The sequence below is a fragment of the Helianthus annuus genome, chromosome 1, assembly GCF_002127325.2.
Source record: "Helianthus annuus cultivar XRQ/B chromosome 1, HanXRQr2.0-SUNRISE, whole genome shotgun sequence".
NCBI lineage: Eukaryota > Viridiplantae > Streptophyta > Magnoliopsida > Asterales > Asteraceae > Helianthus > Helianthus annuus.
Window position 1 is genome coordinate 49043287 of NC_035433.2, and position 2357 is coordinate 49045643.

At 45.2% G+C, this 2357-nt stretch overlaps 1 protein-coding gene across 1 annotated transcript; it reads right to left on the minus strand.

Annotated features, from left to right (window-relative positions):
* Positions 1-248: 248 nt before the first annotated feature.
* On the minus strand, positions 249-1727 carry LOC110942830. The gene is made up of 2 exons (XM_022184593.1): positions 1292-1727; positions 249-1204 (listed from the first exon to the last, which is right to left on the minus strand). Exons 1-2 carry the CDS (start codon positions 1725-1727, stop codon positions 249-251), a joined length of 1392 nt encoding a protein of 463 aa, XP_022040285.1.
* Positions 1728-2357: the final 630 nt, after the last annotated feature.

Below are 2357 nucleotides of genomic sequence, written 5' to 3' on the forward strand. Positions count from 1 at the left end.
GTTGTTTAGGCCAAAGCTTTAGCTTCCACCCATTTTGTGAAATAATCCACCGCAACGATGATGAATTTTACTGCACCTGGCACATCGGGAAATGGGCGAACAAGATCGATGCCCCACTGTTGGAATGGCCAGGCGGAAGTAACGGGAATTAGCGGATTTTTGGGTCGAAGTGTCTTTGGTGCATGGCGTTGACATGCCTCGCATCTTCATAATAGATCAACTGCGTCCATGTGCATTCCTGGCCAGTACTATCCGGCGCTCATTATTTTTGCCACGACCATGCGCGGTCCTGCGTGTATCCCGCATAATCCCTCATGGATTTCTCTGACCAGATACTGAGCATCTATTTTATCAACACAACGTAGTAATGGACCCATGAATGATTTCCGATAAAGGATGCCATCCGCCATCTCGTAGTTTATTGCTTTGTGTTGTATTTTTCGGGCTTCTGCCTTTCCTTCCGGGAGTTTTCCGTGTTGAAGGTACAAAATAATTGGAGACATCCAGGACGGATTTCCCATCTCTATGACACTTACTTGTTTCAGGTGAATGGAAGGATTGGATAGTACCTCTATGCGCACTTCCTTTGCTAAGTGTTTAAAGCTACTAGCAGCTAACTTGCTTAGCGCGTCAGCATGTTTGTTCTCGCTTCTGTTTATGTGAATGACTTTGAATGTCTGAAATTGATTGATTAACATCCGTGCTTGTTCAAGGTACAACGCCATAGCTTCGCCCTTCGCGTCATAACGACCGTTAACTTGTTCAGCTTCTAGTTTTGAGTCGACGTTAGCTTCAAGGTTTTTTGCCCCCATCTTGAGTGCTAGACGAAGACCTGCTAAAAATGCTTCGTATTCTGCTTCATTGTTGGTACTTTGGAAATCTAAGCGGATAGCATATGTGAGTTCGTGATTATCCAGGCTGACTAATCGGAGACCTGCTCCTGCTCCGTCGTCATTGGAAGCACCATCGGTGTGTAAGGTCCAGACTCTGTCGTCAAAAACAGGCGTCGGGTTCTGGATTGCCTCACATTCCTGTACTTTATCAACGGGAACTTCAGTGGCGAAGTCTGCTAGAACTTGCCCTTTGATTCCTGGTCTTGGTTTGTAACAAATGTTGTAGCCTCCTAGCTCGATGGCCCATTTAGCTAATCTTCCCGCTATGTCGGGTTTTGACAAGATTTGGCCCAAATGATAATTTGTCAGTACTGTGATGACATGGCCTTAAAAATACCTGCGCAAACGTCTGGATGCGTGTACTAGCGCTAGAACCAGTTTTTCTATCATTGACTAACGAGTTTTAGGGCCGGTGAGCATTTTGCTGATGTAGTAGATTGGAGTCTGGATATTTTCCCGCTCTACCATTAATACTGCGCCTACTGCTACCTCCGCGGCTGACAGATATAAGATTAATGGTTCTTTTTCTTTTGGCGCAGTCAGTGTTGGTAACTGGATTAAATATTCTTTCATTTGCTTGAATGCTGCTTCTGCTTCAGGTGTCCATTGAAAAGGAGTTTTCTTTCCGCAGTTTCGCAGCGTACTGATAAATGGATAAGATTTTGCCGCATGATTAGCCAAAAATCTATTCAGAGCTGCTAGTCGCCCGGCGAGCCTTTGCATTTCCTTGATTGTTGCCGGTGATGGCATTAGCTGAATGGTCTGCACCTTCTCTGGATTAACTTTAAAACCGTCTTTTGTAACTATGAAACCCAAAAACTTTCCTTCTTCCATGCCGAAGGAGCATTTTGTCAGGTTCAACTTTAAGTTTACGCTTCGTAAGGAATCGAATGTGCGCTGGATATTGTTGAGCATTGTCTCCTCCTCATGGCTCATGATGACGAGGTCATCCATGTATACTTCGACAGTTTTGCCAATATCCTCATGGCTCCTGCGTTGCGCAACCCAAACGGCATTTTTGTGTAGCAGTAGATGCCTATGTCTGTGCGGAATGCGGTTTTTTCCTCGTCTTCTTCTTTCATCTGGACCTGGTGATAACCCTTATAACAGTCAAGAAAACATTTCCATCTGAATGATGCTAAAGAATCGACTTTCTTGTCTATCTCTGGGAGCGCGTAGCAGTCTCTGTGGCATGCTTTGTTGAGGTCTTTGAAGTCGACACACATTCTCCACCCGCCGTTCTGTTTTTGTACCATGACTGGATTGGCAACCCATGTGTGGTATTTTACTTTGCGCAAGATTCCCGCATTGAGTAACTCTGTTACTTGCTCGTCCATCGCTTTTGCTTTTTCTTCACTGAAGCTGCGCCTCCCCTGAACAACCGGATCGACTGATGGTTTGATGTTTAAACAATGTTGCGCGATATCGCATGGAACTCCAGTCATGTCTGCTGGGCACCAGGCA

Excerpts from the sequence above, each read along its gene's own strand:
- LOC110942830 (XM_022184593.1), bottom strand. The coding sequence starts at position 1,727 with ATGGAAGAAGGAAAGTTTTTGGGTTTCATAGTTACAAAAGACGGTTTT. Across the intron at positions 1,205-1,291 it reads GCTCACCGGCCCTAAAACTC|TACTGACAAATTATCATTTG; the intron begins GTTAGTCAATGA and ends ATGTCATCACAG.